At 41.2% G+C, this 17,066-nt stretch overlaps 1 protein-coding gene across 2 annotated transcripts in view; it reads right to left on the bottom strand.

Annotated features, from left to right (window-relative positions):
* Positions 1 to 686: 686 nt before the first annotated feature.
* GRIA3 (glutamate ionotropic receptor AMPA type subunit 3) overlaps positions 687 to 17,066 on the bottom strand; it is a gene marked incomplete at its 3' end in the record, with an annotated part of 282,972 nt that continues 266,592 nt past the window's right edge. Inside the window, exons 14-15 of one of the 2 annotated variants that reach the window (XM_082865213.1) lie at positions 3,509 to 3,623; positions 687 to 932 (exon numbers count right to left, since the gene is read on the bottom strand). In XM_082865213.1, coding sequence (XP_082721339.1) covers positions 687 to 932; positions 3,509 to 3,623 — 361 coding nt within the window. The remainder of the gene's footprint in view (positions 933 to 3,508; positions 3,624 to 17,066) is intronic. The other variant, XM_082865212.1, reaches the window with a different exon arrangement.

The raw sequence follows: 17,066 nt of genomic DNA, 5'->3' as shown, positions 1-17,066 counted from the left end.
TAACAAACGTAGTAAGGTAGATAGCTAGTGGGAAGCAGCCACATGGCACAGAGATATTGGCTCGGTGCTTTGTAACAGCCTGGAGGGGTGGGATAGGGAGGGTGGGAGGGAGGGAGACACAACAGGGAAGACATATGGGAACATATGTTTATGTATGACTGATTCACTTTGTTATAAAGCAGAAACTAACACACCATTGTAAAGCAATTATACCCCAATAAAGATGTTAAAAAAAATATATATATATATATATAAAAGAATGTAAAACACTTCATTCACTTTTTACATTGATAACAAGTTGAAATGATAATACTTCGAATATACTGGGATAAATGAAATATATCATTAAATTAATTTTGCTTGTGTTACTTTATAAAATGGCTAGAAGAGCACTTAAAATTACACATGTGGTTCACATGTGGCTTGCAAATGTTCCCACTGAACAGTGCTGCTCTAGAGAATTTCTTTTTCCTTTTGGGTCGCAGACCACAATTTAATTACAACTATGCTATTAGGAAAGCACCACTGTCTGACAAGAAAGCACAACCATTATTTTCAAAGAATCAAATGGTTGCAAAGAATAGACAATTCCTGAAACAACAAACCAAACTGAAAGACAAGAAAAGAAAAAGAGATTGACATACAGTAACATAAGCTGATTAGTTTACTAGACCTTAACCGTACCCCTAGATCTTAACACTCTCTGTTCCATACACGTTGTAGCCTTCTCTGTATGTAGCGTAATTTTGAGTGTTGGTGGCAGGAGCAGGCTTAAAGTTTTGGGTGTTCTTTGTGAGTTTCATGCGTTTGGACTCTGCCCGTGATTTGTAACAGAATTCTATCAAAGCCACCATCATGGCCAGCCCCAGACCTCCGACAAGTATATAGAAAACGCCTGCCACATTGCTCAGGCTCAGAGCGCTGGTCTTGTCCTAAGAGAAATGAACAAGGTGATTAGTTCTTGGGGAAAACAAAGACAATGGGACATTATAATGCATTGCAACAGTATATGATAGTTCTAAGTTGTAAAATAGCTAAACATTGATGTAAATGCTATGACTCAACTCTGGCAACTGGCTGATGTTTCACAATGGCCAGCAAGATGGTAGATGGTGCTTCTGTTGACAGTTGTGATCCTCCCCTAAATGTTCTTTTAGTTTGACTCCTTAAATCCATTAGTACCTCAAGATGGTGTCAACAACTAAATAAACAGCACTCGGCCATGGGAGCAAAAGTGGAAACACAAGCACAACTTAGTCCTCTGCCGGCTTCGATAAACACCATTTGCCAGAGTTGAGCTGTGACATCATCTCTGTCAATGTAACACTCTTTTCGTTTGGGAACTTGAAGCACTCTTTCCCCTCTCTGCCCCGCAACACCTCTTTCTCCCTTGTCAACAACTGGTCTTTAAGATGACAGGTGAGAACGTTAGAGGTTCCTGATATTCCTATCTGGGGAGTTACCTCACAAGGGTTTGTTTTAAAAGGATTAACTCTCCCCTTTCACCCAGTGGCTGAGAAATTGCTCCTTTGGGGACTGGTTGCTAAGGCCTCATCCTCAGCGCAGCAAGTCTTTGTGCTGCGGGAACAAGGGCACAGCACAAAGAATTGGCTCTGTTCCCTCTTCCTGAGAGTTTAAGGACCCGCTGGGTCCTGAATTGGCTCCATACAAATCAGAAAACTTTTCCAGGAGGCTGATGATTAAAAAAAAATCCGGCTCATTTTTAGCTTTTACTCCAGGGAATGTAGAGAATAATTAGGAAAAAAACCCAAAACAAAACACCCCTATACTCATCTGCTCTCTATTTAAAATGGGGGGAACATCGAGGAAGCCGGTCAGTGACTTTCAGGTCAAACTGCAAATCTGACTAAGCTATCTGCCTGTATGAAAAAGCAGAAACTGAACTGCTGAACAACGGAAAGAAAAAAGTTGGTGCCTTGAGCCCTACCTTGAGGTAGGACACAGCAAGGGCCAGGAGCCTTTCTTTGAAAAAAATAAAATAAAGTAGCATTTTGTAGTCTTTTTAGAGGGAATGTAACCATTTTGCTGCTGAATACAACGGAATGGAATACCCAAATTGTCAAGCCAGTGAATTGAGTATCTTATTCAAATGATAGCACAGTGACCAGATGATGGCCATGGCTGACACTCAACACTGTGGCTCAGCCAGTCCTGGTATCACGTAAAGAATTAAATGCAAAGACAATATGGCCATGTCCTGATTCTGTTTTCATAGGAGCCAGTCCTGCACTTGTTTACCTTAATAAAAAGGCCAATTGGAATTAAGTCGCATGATCGGGAAGAGGGGTAGGGACATGCCTCATGTCTACAACAACCTTGCAAATAGTCACTCTTCTAGGATGAGTGACAGTTAGCTAGACAAGTGGTAAGAATTTCTATAACTTAGGAAACAATGGATCATCTCCTTAAGGAGGCAGGTGAAGCTGTCTGCAAGGATGTTCCACAGTCCATTAGGAAAAGGACCAATTTCTGGTAACCTGCCCTCTCCCATTAGATTTTTATATGTATGTGGTTTTTGATGGGGGAAAAAGTGTCCTTTACATCACCCATGTAAGCCGTAGCAACAAAGTTTCAAGTTCCATGTATTTAAGTTTCAAAGAATTCCCTGCTGTGGGATGTAGAAAACCAGTAGCAAAATGGTTCACTGCACAAGGAAAATGAGTGACATTTCATGAAATGAATTAACTGATACCACAATATTAGTTCAAAAAAAGGAAAGGCAAAAATTGAAACTAAAAAGGAACTTTCTTAGGGGAGCAAAGGGGGGCAGGAAGGAGGCGGGGAAGAGTGTTTCATGCTTATCAATGTGATGTTATCCTGAGAAGGTATACCCTTAAGGAGCATGCGACTGAATTTTAAAAGTATTACGTACAGAGATTCAAATGACACCTTTGGAAGAGAGAAGTGTGACAGACTTAATGAGATTCGAGATCCAAATAGATGCTGAACTCAATACGACAGCAGCTGAGAGGAGGCTGGCTAATCATTCTGCTTACAGAGACCAGTCTTTGTTATTGATTTCTTTGACTGTTTTCAGGTGGGATCGACATAATATATTCATAACCAAAGGCATTTACAACTACAAAGTCTCTGACACTGTAAGAGGTTAAGAAAAAGTACTGTCACAACTGGATCATTTTTTGTTTTTTGGGTTGTCGTTGTTGTTCTATTTTCTCTTTGAACTTTCGAAATGTGAAATACAGTAAAACCCCCTTATAACACAGCTCGTGATTTTACTGCTTTGGGAACATGGTGGGTCAGATTGAGTTCCCTAATCGTAAGGATAGCTCGCCGGAGTCGATGACTGATGTCACGTGGCAGGCCTCTGAGACTGGTGTTTGCCTCATTCCCTCAGCGCTGGTGTTATAAAGGGGTCCCACTGTGTCAGGGAGTGTCTGTTGGGAAGGAAAGCCGTTTTAGGGTAGAAAATAAACAGTGGTTCAAAATGTGATTGCTAATCAGTACAAAAAGACCTTCAGCGACTGACCTTACTCCCGGAGTCCTTCGCTCCGCATTCCCCCTTATCGTACCACCATTTGTTTTTCAGCTTGTCTAAGATGCCTTGTTCACTGAGTTTCAATACTGCAAGGTTTACAGGCGTTCTTCACGTGGGAAATAACATAAATAACATTATATTATGTTATTTTATGTTATTCAAGCTTCAAACTACTTTAAAACTATAGAAAGCGATAAAGCAGGGGGCCCTGGCCACAGAGTAATTTTAGACACTGCAGGCAACCTGAGCATTACCTTATAAAAATTAACACTACAGCAACGCTATATTTACCAGGGCCTGCCCATATCGCTTTGAGTAATCGGCACACACTGTTAAATAATGAGGATAGAAAAAAGGCACTCCTCAGATAGGCTGTGTGGGGTGAGGAGGGTCTCCCCTCAAGTGACAATTGTCGGCGGCAGCTTGCAGTAGCTTTGTGACGGAGGTGTGTTAGGTTTGATCTAACTGGGTGTCTTGTTGTACTTCCAGACAGAAAGCAAGTTTTATGGCGGAGTGGGGAAGGGAACGGGACCAGAAGGGGAGGCGTTTCCACATGTGGAGACAAAAGGATGAATCCGAACAGAATAGAAGATAGATTCTACGTGAATAACATGCCTTCTGATGAGTTGTCCTTTATTATACATATCTGTTGCCCAGCTGAAAATGAGCTCAGAAAGAACTGTACTACATACATGTCTTCACAAACTGCATTCTTATGCACGTACTTGTCTTAGTATTAAAGGTATAACATGGACCTCTGAGTTTTGGATAAGAGTACTTTCAACAATGGGAGAACTGGTCTATGGATTGTTTTTGAGTTACTGATCAGCTCTCTCTCTGATATGGTCATAAGTCTGTGAGCGACTCAGATCACCAAAAGGTGAACTAGATTGTTTAAAAATGGATTATTAATATGGCATGACCTGAAATGGCAAGCTGACTGCCCCTATGGGTAGCGCTGTGGAGGAAGTTTAGATAAGCTGTTCTAGTGAGATAAGACTTCCTCAACTAAGAGGCTAATAAGTCCCCAGGAGGCCAGCCCACTGCTCCCTCGTCCTCCACCGCTTAAAGTGTGAGGACTTCTTTCAGAGCCACTGGGCAAACGCAGGATACTCTACTGGTTCTAGGATAGCGATCTTCTCTCTTAGAAATTTCTTCAGCTGTAAAATGGGAATAATGACCTTTACTCTGTCTCCTTTCTAGAGCTAATGAATCTTAAATAAAGTATCTCTAATAACTTTAGATTAAAAATGCATTATTTACAGAAGGTGGCATATTTCTATTATGAGGCAATAAACTACTGTGTGTTCAGATTCACGTGAACAATATTGCCAATACTAGTGCACGTTTTTCTGAATGCCACCAGTTTACCAGGAGGAAAACAGATATATTTATGTAACTATGAACATTCCATAGAATTTCTGAGCTTATTTTGGGTAACTTGGACCCACTGACATATCCAGTCATTGACAAGACTTCTGTTGTCACAGAGATCTGGCCTCTATCAGACCAAGTCCCCAAAGCCTATTTCCTTTCTTCTCCCCTTCGCTGTTGAGAGCAGAAGGACCATCTCATCTTGAGAATTCTGAGAAACATATCATCATTTTAAAATAATAGGCAATTTCAGAGTACTTGGGATTTGAAAGGCTGTAAACCTTTAGTGTCGCAGAGGTGACACTTTCTTGGGTAGTGCAGAGCTTGGCAGCCAGAATGTCTGCATTTTGTTTCTCACCAGGAAACTGAGGTCCTTTTATACTTTAAACAATTCCTTCAATCAATGCTCAGAAGCTGAGGCTTCTCAAATGCTAGCCAGACTTGCTTGGAATGCAAAGCAACAACAGATACTCAAATAAAAATTGGAGCCTCTTTAGGATATTACTGGCAGTGAAAGTTAAGTCTTAGACTTTTAAGGGACAGACAGGCCATCTATGGCCCTGAGATCAGTGTTGGAACTGCCTTCTCCCCTAATCCCCACTGTCTGGCCTCCTCCTCTCTCCTTTCCCCCTATTATTTTTTACTTTATCACCCCCACCTTTCTTCCAGTGCTGTGCCTTAAGCTAGGCCCTGGGACCCAGGCTAAGGATTAGGACAGTCGGCTTAAGTTGCAGGGGAGATGCTTTCCAATGGCATATGGGTGACTGACTCCATCAGGACCTCAGGAAAAATTACAAAGCATTTTTTTCTTCCTTTCTGTGCTTCCTTTTTTCTTATTGTAAAGGGCCCAGTGTCTTCACGCTGCTCTCTAAGCCCTTACCAGGCCCCGACCTCCCTCAAGCTACTATACTCTTCAAATTACTTCATTCAATTTCTTTAGTACAGCTGCTCTTACTAGATCTCAGGAACAGAGCAGTCTGATTAAAGGCCCTCACACTAAGGTCCAAATAGAGACCTTTCCCTAGAGATCCTGGGTTTTAAAAAATTTGTCAACCCTTAAGTGAACTAGGTTGATAAAAGTGTGACATGTTCGTTTAGAACAGTGGTTCTCAAAGTGTGGTCCAAGGACCCCTGGAGGATCCCTGAAAACTTTTCATCATAGGGTCTGTGAGGTCAAAACTATTTTTGTAATAATACTAAGGCATTCTTTGTCTTTCTTACTCTTATTCCCTCATGATGTACAGTGGAGTTTCCTGGAGGCTACATGACATGTAATATCACAACACATTGAATGAAGAAGCAGAAATGAGAATCCTAGTCTCTTATATTAAGCCAGACATTAAAGCTATTTGCAAAAATAGGACAATGCCGCTCCCCACTAATTTTTTTAAAAAGTTATTTTTCATAAAAAGTATGTTATTTATGTTAATATACATTGGGTTTATTATTTTTAAGGGAATTAATACATTATTTTAAAATTCTTCAGTTTTAATTTCTGATATGTTAAGTGTTAATAGACTTAATACATATGAACAAAGTCTTTTGGGGGTTCCCTATAACTTTTAAGTGTGTAAAGGGGTCCTGGGATAAAAAGGGTTGAGATGCACTGGTTTTAGAGGAGGGTAGATTTTTCCCCTGCTGGGGCCTAGTCTGGGCTGCCACCCTCCACTCCTGCCAAAACCCAGGCTGAGCATTTAAGCATCCAGGTCAGCAACTTAGCATCCTACTTTTCTGACAAATGGCCTACCCCTGCCTTAGGCCATCAGGTGGCTCCCACGGAATGGTTGGTAGCTGCTCTCTACGCCCATGGCATCCACGGTTACAGTAGAGGTTACCTTAGAGCAATGGTTCTCAATCGGGGGTCATTTTGTCCTCCAGGGGACACTGGACAATGTCTAGAGTCATTTTTCACTGTCACAACTGGGAGGGTGGGGAATGCTACAGGCATCTAGTGGGTAGAGGCCAGGGATGCTGTTAAACACCCTACTTGGCACAGGGAGGCCCTCCACAACAAAGCCCCAGATGTCAACAGTACCGAGGCTGAGAAACCCTGCCTTAGAGCGTCCAGACCTCATCTGTTGCCCCAGGGCTTTAGAGAAATCTGACAAACGATATACCCTTAGAAGTTTAGTCTTTGATTGGAAAAAAAAAATCACAGGGCTTAAGGAACCTGGCAGGGAACCAATGTGCACTTGGGAACTTCTAAATAAAAATGAAGGAGAAAAAAAAAAATTTTAAGAAGTAGCACAGGCAAGGAGCATAAAAGCTGTAATCAGAAATCACAGATAATACCACTTAACAAGGTTAGGATAGCTGCCAGGAAAAGAAAGTACTTTAAAGGCCAAATCTCCTCGAATTGTATGTTCCTGCGGGGTGGAATAAATTCCCAAGATGGCAGAGAAAAACTGCTTTTAACCACGTAATTTTCTCTCTTACTGTACCTTACTGGATGTATTGCCAAACTCAATTCAAATCAACCAAATGTATTGACACCCTCCTCCCAACACACACACACACACACACACACACACACACACACACACACACACACAAAATTTGGTATTTTAAAGGAAGTGGAATTAGGTGGACATCTGGTCATTTTAAATGTCACTTTCCTCATGATGCCATTTTTGTTCCTCACCCAATATTTTCTCTCCCTCCTCCTTCCTCTTCTACCTGGCCTTATTATTTGGGCCCAGGTCTTGTGTCTCCCTCTAGGCTGTGTTTCTCAAGGGGAGGCACCATGACTTATGTATTTGTATTCCCCACTTAGAATAGTTCTCTCAATAAATACTTGATTAGAAAACTCTCTTTTAGTTTTTGTTTTTCAGCCTAGTACTTCACACATAATAAAATTATTATTATTGGTCAAGTTTAATAATCACTTTAAGAAGGTAGATTTATGGTCTCTATAAGTAAAGAAATCGAGGCACAGATAGGTTAAGTAATCTGCTCAAAACTGCACAGCAAATTATGGGGCAGGCCGGAAGGCAAATTAACACGCATCCAACTCTGTACTGTACATTCTCCAATGGAACACACAGAAGAGGCGTAGCAGTCCTCATTGTTTTCATTCTTAGGGCTTGGATGTTCATAATGAATTTTTTCTTTAGGGATCACCATACTCCAACTATCAGCCTAGCAAGGGTATATCTAGCAGCTGGGGCCTTTCACTGTGACGCAGCAATACGTCTCCAGGGGAATGTTTCAGAGCAATTACTGTAGGCCCTTAACTGGTACCTGAGAGAATTATAAGTCAGAAATATTTACTGTACTCACTTCAGTAGAGAAAAGAAAGAATTAAACAAAGTAGGTCAGATTCCTGTCATGGAAATGAGGCAGGCATTCTCCCGTCTGAAGGGCTTGCTATGGACGTTTTGCTGAGTAGAGCCCTCGTAAGACAAAAACACAGGTTGGCAGCATAGGGAGAGAACAGGAGGGCTTTGTGATGTAATTTCAAGGCGTCTGGGAACATCCCCCTGTCCACAAGTATTTTCCTCACTGGTACCTTTATTTCCATCATGAGAATTTCACACCTTTAAGTTTGAGCAGCATTCCTTGTTAAAATACAAAGCTTCCTGAGAAATGGGAAAGGAAGCAAAGAGTAACTATTTCTAAACTCCAACTCTTTGTTCCATTTCGTTTAAAAAATGTTCAGGGGGGAAAGGGTGTAAACTTCTCCTATGTAAAGGGTGTAAATTGCACCCATGTCATAAAACTGTATATGGATTGTTGATCAGGTGGAGAGGATGAGAGTGAATGTGAACTAGATAGTCAGTTAACAGCATGTGAAGGTAGCACAGACCTGTGGCAGGATGACTATTCCTGAATGCTGCCAACAGTCACGGAGTAGCATCTATTTTTTTTTTAATTGGGATAGTAATGTAATTCATAATGCCTTGAAAATGAGTTCTATTTTTGAAGAAAACATAACTAACTGATACAAATTTCTGCTTATCTCTGCCATCCACACCTGGTAACAACTCAGCGACAAAGCACTGTGCTCATTAATCCAGGGCATCCAGCCCCGGGTAGCGATTGTCTAGGTTCCCAGCTCGTTCCTGGGAGCTATGAACCAGCCATTGCAAAGTTCAGTGTCATCTTAGTGATGGCCAGTGTTACATATGAAGACAGTTTTAGGATTAGAAGACCATTTTTTTTCCCCTGTAGAAACTGCTTATTAAAAAAAAAAACCTAAAACTAAAAATGTTGATATATTTCAAAAGAACTGTCCAATTTATTTTTCAAGTTGATTTCAGGAAATACCTAAAATAGGTAGTTTGGAGCCACGTTGGATTCTTTCTTATGAAAGAAATGTGGACAGAGTGGCGTGAGGGTGCTGAGTTTTCCCATAGTGGAAGAGAAAAAAGAATGGGCTTGTGAATTAATGACCAAGTTGATTCCCCCATATGGTGATCCTAGAAGGGTTGAGATAAGGATTTGTACTATGGGTATTGTTCTGGGACTGAAAAATATAGGAATCCATGGTGTAGTACGATTGATCTGAGAGAATGTGGGATATACTCTGCTCTACATGGCTTCACTTCTCCTTTCTGAGCAGGGACACCTAAAGAGCAAATGTCTGTTTAATAAGTGATGCCAAGAGATCATCAATGGTGCCCTTAGGAGGGATGGATATATGTGTAAATGTGTAGGTCATGGAGGGAAAGACAAGGAGATCACAGAGAAGTAAAGGAAATATGCGAGCAAGGATGGTGTATTTGCATAGTTAATTAGAAACTTGCTCTAAGAACACAATATCTGAATGATGATAACAGAAACTTATCACAAGCTAAGCTGGAAGCCCATCCCTCATGCTATGCTTCATCCGAAGCTCACTCTAAGTTACTGCATTTGTTTCTTGGTACCTAGTGATTTCTTGGAACAACTTCTAAAAATTATCTTCGGCCCAGTGGAGGGAGAAAAGCCATCTTTCACTGGCTTTTCTACTGAATATATTTCAGGTTTTCATGGTGACAAGTCACCTTTCTGAATTGCTCACTTGCTTCCCTAGCCTTTTCAGGCAGGAAGGCAGTTACAGACATCTCTGCCCAGGCAGGGCTTGATTTATGAAGTTGAAGCCAATTGATAACCAAGCAAGAGAAGATTCTTTGTTGGATAAAAGGATTTATTCTACAGTCCTTTATATTCTTTTCCATAGGTTACCTTGGGATATGTGTAGTAAAGGGATTTACCTCTCTACAGTAGCTGTTGGAGGCTGTGGAAGTTCAAAATATGCCCTAGACTACATTAGTATCTGGACCCCTTTAAAGAAGCTTTATCGATTTCCTTTCACAGGGGTTTCTGGATGCAGCATTCTAGGAGAATGAAGGTTTAAGTTATTTGAATCTTTCTACCCTTGGATCAGCCTGAGCTTTCTCCACAAGCTGGGAGCAGGCACATATGACTGCTGGCAATACTGGACTCTGGCCGCCCAAGTGACCCTCATTCCACAGGGGCAGCCACAATGATTTGCAGAGCTGTGCAGTGCTTAGCTGCTAGACGCTTCCTCTGAGACAGTATTTATATCATGTAGTTCACAAATGTAGCTCAAACCTATTTAACTCCTTGCTAATGAGATCATAATTTAATATAAGTGCAAAGAGGGAATTCAATAATGCATGCATATAACATTAGGAGTTGAAAGCTGTGAGTTATTTTACTGAGGGCCCAACAATGCTAGTGATTGAAACCTATTGATGAGCATCTGTGCTAGAGAAGCAGCCCCCAAAGTCACTTGGAGATATGTGGATAAAACCAGGGCATTTCCAAATGATAACCTCTCAAATTCAAAGTGATAGATCCCTTGATTATACAAGTTGTGAGTTTCACTGATGGATTTCTGCCAAACTGGGCCTTTGTCCAATCTCTCCCTCTAGAACAGGAAACCTAAACCATTATGGGTTGTGGACTGTCTCACATAACCCAATTTGTCTGGAAAGACTTCTTACTCAATTTGTCCCTGACAGGGAGAAGGGGCTCAGGGAAGATGCTAAGCTTCTGGAGAAGCCAGTGTTGTTTAAGATGTGGCCACAGATAATTTCCCAAGTACATAATTCATATGATTCACTTGAAAAGTCTGTTTTGAGATCCATTAAATATTCAAACTATCACACTTCGTTGGGTTTTATCACATACAAGGGTATTTTCTTTAGTTCATCCCAATGGTACTGAGAAAGAGAGGCATAGATTGAGAAGGACGGAAACCGACCAGAAACTCACATGACAAATGTTTCTGAAGACATCTAGTTCATTCTCCTGATTCTAGGCAAAATATTCATTGAGAGTTTAATCTCAATGATGGGTGCCAGCATCCTATTCCCCCCCCCAATAGCCCTCCGTTGACCACGACCCATAGAAAAATAATCAGTCTTAGCTTACACTCCAATAGATTGCAACAAATGGGGGTCTATATGTCAGATCTGAAAGCTGACTTCTGCTTGCTGCTCCAGGGTACATGCCACCCTCTTCCAGCTTGCATGCTAGCATCCACTTCTCTGCATTTCCAGCAGTGATGCTAGACAAGACATACTAGCAGAGTCAGTCTCTCCCTCTCTCTCTCTCTTTTTTTAATGTAACGTATGCTATTGTCTTAGGTCTATATTTTGAGAAATATTTGCTTCAAAGCCAGATGAAAGTAAGCTTTATAGTGAATCTAGCACTTGGACCACACTTTTGCCACCTTTGACAAATGGAGATTTGCCTCATGTGCCAAGGGCCAGATGCTATACCGCTCTCTAGGAAGTCAAAAGAGAATGGATTTCAGTTCTCCATAAAAGAAATCTGCCCCCCACCCTGTTCCACCAACCTCAGTTCCCACCCTCATCGAATGTATTTCAATCATTTCAAATCTTTCGTGTTTCTTTTCCATGGCTGTCCTACCTTTCAGAGAGTGTAGTTCTATAATCTTCTTTCCAAATGAAAGGAAACCAAATGATTTGGTCTTAGAGGGGCAGAAAGGGCATAGACATGCACCATTTAACTGTGCACTGCAGCGGTGTCTTTCTTCTTAGCAATTGTTCAACAGCATTCTTACCTTCAGGCTTTTCAGTCCTGCTCCTCTTTCTGTAGCTCTGGTGTTGGACATTTGCTCATTATTTGTCAATAAGAAACACATTCAGGTTATCAGGATAATACCAAAGGCAAATAATCACATCCTAATCATAGAAACCATGTTAAGGCCACGCAGTCAATTTAAAAAAAAATTCACTAGAATGGATTAATTTTTAAAAATGTTTTCTTTCTGGATTACAATATTTTTTTTCCGGTGGTAGAATTTATTCTTTAACACCATCTGGTAAAATCAATTGGTTTTGGTAGTCCCTGGACTGGTTCAGTTCTTAAGGCAAAAAGGTCCCTTGTTTGAAGTAGCCACTTGAAAGAAAGTGAGGGTTTGCTCTTGGAAAGAAAACCTGAGTAAGTTCAAGGAGCACATTTAGTCACTATCAGGAAAGATAACTGTCAGTTTCTTCATACTTCCAGGAGGCGGCACCAGCATAGAGACATGCAAACCAACGAAGAGCATAATATACTCACCCTACTCCTTGATCCCAAACCAGTCTCGGTGATTCACAGGAACTTCTTCTAAGACCCAGGGAGTGCGATCAATCTGTAATGATTCTTGACTACACACATAACAGTGTCAATAGAGAGTCACTGGGATCCATCTTAACCCTGGGTATCCAAAATGTCTACCTTTAGGGATGGCTCCTGCCAATAAAAGGTCCATCTTGTTGCAGGTAAAAGACAGATGCAGATTCACATCAATTACCTAAGGCCCAAGAATGTCAAAGAGTTCTGGGTGTGGAAGAGAAGTGGTTAAGAGATGGTGGCATAGGAGAGGAGAATTGTAGACATACATGGAAGAAGAAGAAATACACACAAAACTGAGGATCTCATTTATATATATAGGAAACACAGTACCACATCATTCATCTCTGTACCACCAAACAGAAGCCAAGGACATTTGGAAATGTGCTGTCCTAAAGTATAAATTTTTTTCTATCTCTGAATAGGACACTTGCTAAGCAAATGTATGGGATTAAAAAAAAGATTGTTAGTTATAGGGAGGAGGAACATGTTTGAATTTCTTAAGAGAACAACTCTTTTTAGGTACTTTAAAAGCACCCATGTGAAAGGAAGCACAACTAATTTTAATTGCAAGTCATTTTTGGAATTTACTAAAACAAGTTCCGTAAGTTCTTCCCTAGCATCACATTGGTTAGTTTATTCTAGTTCCTATATATTTGTGAAGATAATAAAACTGCATTTCTCTATCAATACTCTATAAATCATAATGGTCATCCAACCATTTATTTAATTAATGGAAGTTTAAGTTCATATCCTATCCTTATCCCTTACTTGCCTATATGCCTTACAAGTTAAGGCAACTCTCATTGCAGTCAAGTAGCTCAGAATGGTCTCCTTTAAACATTCTGTTCCAGTGTCCCCCAAAGCATGCAAAGTGTGCTGATTTTCAGCGTGGAAAATATGCACACTGGAAGTCGACTTAAATCCCTGGATAGAACTAAAACCAGGGCAATTCTAGGGTGAGGTGGGGTAGAGTTTATAACGCCTCATCACCCATCACAAATAGATTGTTTCAGTGACCAGCCCCCTTCAGGTAAGGTAAGGTTACATGGGGAAGCTAAGCTGGTGCCCTTTACCCAAGATTAAGGGAATGAAGCAGGGTGGGTGGGGGGATCAGAAGAATTCGAAAGTTTGAGGGGACAAGCAGCTGGGGAGGGAGGCTGATGTGGTAATTCAGCAGCTGAATCTCCATTCTGCTGTGGTTTACAGCGACAGACTTTCACTGGCTGTGTCACAAACCCCTGGTGATTGGGGTTTATCGCTCTTTATTGGCTCTTAATTACTGCATTTGCACACACAGTGTAATAAAGCACTAACACAAAAGGGTGGTTTGCAGGTTAAAAATTCCCAAACCACAGCTCTAATTTCCATGATCCTTGCCTGTGCATTTATAGTCCATCATGGAAGGATCAAGTCTGATTTGTTTAGGCCCAATTAGCCCAGGTTTAGGAAATTGGTAAAACCAAGCAGTATTTTAGTTCTAACCTGTAGGGCTGGTGCAGGGGCTACCCTGGTGACTGACCTTGTCTTTATTCATTGTATCAGAAAAATAAAAAAACTCTATTTCATTAACTTAAGCGAGTGCACATTTAAAACAGCCTGATCATTGCTTGTTTCTTCCATAGAATAGTAACATTTTGTGAAAAGGCTTAGAATGTGTAATGTCTCATGTCAGGGGGGGAAAGTCAACAATTTAACATAATTGCCCGTTTATCATTATTTAAAGGTTGCAGGGGAGAAAGAGAGAGGGGGGAGGGGGAGAGGGGGAGAGAGAGGGAGAGGGGGGAGGGGGGAGGGGGGAGAGAGAGCGAGATAAGTAATACATGCTTTTCTCCGTCTCCTGGTCTCAGAGATAATAGGTGTAGAATTGTTTTTGAAAAAGTAAAAGCACTCATAAATGTCAGGCTTTGTGATTATTGTCATTTTTAGTCATCAGTACTGAGGGCTGGAATGGCTTAAATATGCTATTTGCCTTGTAACCAAGGTAGTTGAGAATAAACCTGATTTTTACGGAAATATATCACATGCAATCAGATTCACATTGCTCATTGGATGGGTAGATGTGATAAATTGCTGTCTACAATATTATCACCAGAGCTGACCCTGAAAGTCAGCAGAGATTGTGACAGCATTAGCTGTGTGACCTTCTCAAAGTCACCGCCATCTCTGGGTCTCACTTTCTCTATGAAATGATGGTCTATTTGTCAATTGTCATGTTAACTGGGGATGGAATACAATAAAGAAATGTAATTCTCAAGCCATTTTACTAATACAGTTAAGACTCACTGATTTGGACTAACAGAGGGGAAGGATTATCTGAAGAAGAAAGTCCTGAATTACAAAATAGGTTCGAAGAATGACAGTTTCATTGCTTGAAGTCTGTTTTGTAATTCAAACTCACTCTAAAACATTGCCTTAGTGGAGGTCCTCGTGAGAACTGCTTTAGCAGATAAATTTGTAATGAATATGATTATATCTAAAACAATGCTTCCGACATTTGAAAAAGGTTTGTTCTCTTAAGGAAAAATTCAACTGGCAGTCTAGTCTAAACTCTTCATTTGCTTAACAAACCTCTCGACCTCTCTTAGACTGTAGACTGGTCCCTGTCCAGTTTATCTCAAATTATAAATTAGAGGGCTCCAAAGTAATGAGGTTCCACTGCCTTTTCTGCCTTCTTCTCCATTGATTTGTTTTTGGCATCACCACTAAATAGTGGGAACAGATTCCAGTTCATCTCTTGCCCCTTCTCTTGCTCACTCTCAGAAAACTGCAGGTAGCAAGAAGGAAGGAGACAAAGGCAAGCTCCTTGGTAATCCAGAAACGGAATAAGCAATTGTTGGATAGGCAACACTGATCATACTATTATCCATAGTTGAGAAAGGGGTCGACTTATTTCCAAAGGTTGTCTGGAGGAATGACCAAAAAAAAAGTGATTTGAAAGATGCCTGGCAAGTAGCACTATGGTCAAAGAAGTTGGAAATAGCTAGGATCTACTGAAATATTTTTCTATTTGCATATCAAAAATCAGATAATCTGGAAATCGTGGGGCTGGCAACAAAGTTACTTGATAATTTTGCAGCAGTATTAGCTGAGGAAATATCTGGGTGAAAAGTAAAAATTCAGCCAGATGTGTGCAGGTTTTTTTGTTTGTTTATGTAACATCAAACATCTGGTTATTTGAGAACTTCTGGGCAGTTGGCATCCTGTGGATGTTTTAGAGTCATCTTGATACAGTCCATGGCTCCTTTTTTTTTTTTTTTGGTACGTGGGCCTCTCACTGCTGTGGCCTCTCCCGTTGCGGAGCACAGGCTCCGGACGCGCAGGCTCAGCGGCCATGGCTCACGGGCCCAGCCGCTCCGCGGCATGTGGGATCTTCCCGGACCGGGGCACGAACCCGTGTCCCCTGCATCGGCAGGCGGACTCTCAACCACTGCGCCACCAGGAAAGCCCCATGGCTCCTTTTTAACCGTGCTGGGTATGAATGATGAATTCGTGACAGCCACGTATCCAATCCAGCTCAATTTTTCACTCTGCAACTCACTTGAATGATATAATTAGGTTCTCCGTGGCCTGATAATAATATGACAAAAAAGACCAGGAAGAAGGTTCTAAATACTCTAGGCATCAGGTGAGCCACTGCAAAACTCAAATGAGCCAAGTGAATGGCATCAGTTCACACTGGTGGGAGAGGAAGTTACTGCTTTTTGACACATGGTAAAACCTTGATTAATTGGAATCCATAAGGGATGGATGGAATTTTCAATAAGGATACTCATTTTGTCTCATTCTTAGCTAATCACACTTTTTGTTTTCTCAAAATGCTTGTATCCACTTTCTTGCCTCAGGCAAGCGGCCTCTAATGTTTGAGGGTCAATCCAGATGGAGAGAAGATAGAGGAGACAGAGCTGAGTGTGACCCAACCGTGGGTCATCTCTTGGCAAGTGATTGAAAAAAAAAATCAATTCCTTGCAGTCTTCTTTTCTGGTACTACTGCTGCTTCCTCATCAATGTGGAGTACTGGGGGGGGGGGCAATTCAGTTAGTTGGGGTACTGGTTAGGTGAGCTCTGGTTAATCAAGGTTTTACAATAAAAGACCTCGCCAATGCTTGGTAAGATTATGTCCTGAAGAAAGTCATTTTTAAATTTAGTTCTTGGAAAGTGCTCTGTGTTTCCAAACCCATATTATACTGCAGACTGGCAAACTAACTTTTCCGTCAGGGTCCTGAGGAGTGGAGAGAGAAAGAGAGGAGCAGAGGTGTAACCATTGTCTCTGAAGGAGAAAAGTTTCGGCTTGCCTGTCTGTTCGTCTCTGATTGGGAAACACTATTCTTCACCTTAAGACGCCCATGGTATCTTGGTCGTATAAGAGCCGATCGTACATGCTTCAATATAATTCTCATGCCCTTTGGGCCATGGAGGATTCTGTTTTCAGGTCCTCTCCTGTACTTACCCAACGTGTCTTTCCATCATTTGGTGTTGTGGCTTCTGAGCTCGCCCCTATTTCTTGTTGCTTGGTTGAAGGCTATTCATTCTTTCTAGCCCCGAATAGCATTAAGGAGCCGAAGGAATGCCAAGTAAGATGGTT

This window comes from Leucopleurus acutus (assembly GCF_964270905.1).
Source record: "Leucopleurus acutus genome assembly, chromosome: X".
NCBI classification, from domain to species: domain Eukaryota; kingdom Metazoa; phylum Chordata; class Mammalia; order Artiodactyla; family Delphinidae; genus Leucopleurus; species Leucopleurus acutus.
This window is presented reverse-complemented; position numbering and strand designations above follow the sequence as displayed.